At 39.2% G+C, this 2,189-nt stretch overlaps 1 protein-coding gene across 1 annotated transcript in view; it reads right to left on the bottom strand.

Moving 5' to 3' along the window:
- The window catches only part of LOC103467690 (segment polarity protein dishevelled homolog DVL-1), a 34,223-nt gene extending 32,596 nt beyond the window's left edge, over positions 1 to 1,627 (bottom strand). The window contains exon 1 of the mRNA XM_017305651.1: positions 1,141 to 1,627. Within this exon, the coding sequence (XP_017161140.1) occupies positions 1,141 to 1,310 (170 nt within the window). The 5' untranslated portion in view covers positions 1,311 to 1,627. The remainder of the gene's footprint in view (positions 1 to 1,140) is intronic.
- Between the last annotated feature and the right edge of the window lie 562 nt (positions 1,628 to 2,189).

Below are 2,189 nucleotides of genomic sequence, written 5' to 3'. Positions count from 1 at the left end.
TATATATATGCTTATAACTGTGGAATAATAATAATCCTAACCCCTAATCCTAATAATAATCCTAACCCCAAGACCCCAAGCAAAGTTTCTAAACTCAAAAAGTTTTTTTCCATCACAGGAAAGGTTTTTCAGAAGTAGACGAGAAAGAAACAAAGTTGGATTAATTTTTCAAAGTTATGAGCTAAACAGCAAAGGCAATAAAACAATAACTGGGACACATGACTTTCCTGGGCTTATGTAGTATTTGCACATCATAAATTGTGGTTTTGCAGCTCATATAATAAAGATGATGGCTTAAAAAGAGTTTCCGATTTCCACTGTTTTTGTTTTTATACTTATAAATCCGATTTACATTTAAATGTCTTAGTTTTTTTTTTATCTACTTTTCTACAAAGAAAACATACTGATTAACAACTAACTGAATGCAATAGAGAGCCAGGTATGAGAAGAATCGATGAAGAATTGGAAAGTGAGTCCTCAAGGAAAACTGGGAATCGGTTCGAGCCAAGCTTCATCCGTGCATTACTAATTTATATTAATTGTTTTATTTAGAAAAAGGCTTGAAGAAGTTGAATATTAGAGGGTTATTATTCACAGGATTCACCTGCTGTACACATTAATTCCTATGATATCCCTAATGAGTTCAGCAGACCTCTGGAAAAAGAAAAGAAAGAAAAAAACCTCCACATGCTGTGACTAAACCGCGGAGGGGAAAGTGAAAGAAAGGCCAAATATTTTGAAACCTGAGAACTTGGGCATGAACCTTTTGTCAGACCCTCACGCCACTGCAGCTGGTTGGGGATATTGTCACTAATATGAGGAGCAGGGGGTTCTGGTCTGGTCTGTGTGTGTGTAATCCGTGCAGAGCTGCGTCATTAGGGCTCCAGACGGATCTGGTATCACTTCAAACAACTCGTGTGCCTCCTCTGCTGAGCGCAGGGCAGCCTGGAATAATGAGCAGGTGCCAGGAGCATGGAGACAGACATGCAACTACAATTTACACGCAGGTAACAAGGCTGCAGCCCGACTCGACTGATGTTCCAAATATCTGGGCCCTGAAAACCAGCAACCCGAGCTGGCTAATAATGAGAAAAGAAAAAAAAAATCATCAAATTATAGTAATAACAACCGGCCACTTACCCAAAATCCTGGTCCATGGATTTAAAGAAGAATTTGTAGCTATTGACGGGTCGGTTGTTGAGGACATTTTTAAAATCCGCTAAAGTGACTTTCTCCGGAGGAACAGACAGCTTGACCAGATAAGGAGTCTCCTCCTCGTCTATGTGATATATTATTTTAGTCTCCGCCATGAGAGACTGAGGGGAGGACAATCATTGACACAGGAAAGGAACAAGGGTTGGCAGCGCAATAAACAGGCCTGCTATGTTACCAGCTACCGGGAGAACAGCATAACCGCGTCCCCTAACAGCGAAAGCGGTGCAGCCCGCGGCGCGCAGTGCGGCTCCGTGTGCCCGACGAACGCGGCGAAAATCCGGACATAATCGCGTTGTGGGTGCCTGTATTCCTGCTACTGTCTGAGGCGCTACGGTGGCTCTCTCGGCACTAAAACAGGAAGGGACAGTCCACATCCTTGCGATATGGAGTTGGGAATATTGCTATTTTTCTAATTGGTTAGACAGTGCTGCCATCTAGTGGCGAGTCTGAGCTGCGTCTTACACAACCCCCTCACCTCACTGTACAGGAAACAAAGAAACGGTCTAATAAAGCGCAAATAAGCTATAGGCACGTCTTTTTATTTATTTATTTTTTTACATAAAAAATAAAGATGCAWCACAATAAATAATATATTTTATAAATGAGTTTGTTTTARTCGTTTTAGTCAAACTGAAACGGTAAAAAGTGATTTTATTCCAGTTAATTTAGATTAGGAGATATTTATTGCAGATTTAATCCACCAGGCTGTTCTGCTTAAAGAAAGTGAMATTTTGACTGATAAAATTAAAATRATCTTAAACTAGAAATCTTTAGCAAGACACAGACTATTTTTCTTTTAATTTGACATAATTTGACAGTACATAACATCTCAAACATACAGTAACTTTTACTCAAAAGTATTAAATATAGGTTAAATAATTTTTTTGTTTGTTTTTTAAGGAGGGACTCATTCATATCATGTTCTTGCAGCCTAGAACACATCTAAAACGATTTAAAGATGATTCCTGTAAAGA

This window comes from Poecilia reticulata, linkage group LG7 (assembly GCF_000633615.1).
Source record: "Poecilia reticulata strain Guanapo linkage group LG7, Guppy_female_1.0+MT, whole genome shotgun sequence".
NCBI lineage: Eukaryota > Metazoa > Chordata > Actinopteri > Cyprinodontiformes > Poeciliidae > Poecilia > Poecilia reticulata.
This window is presented reverse-complemented; position numbering and strand designations above follow the sequence as displayed.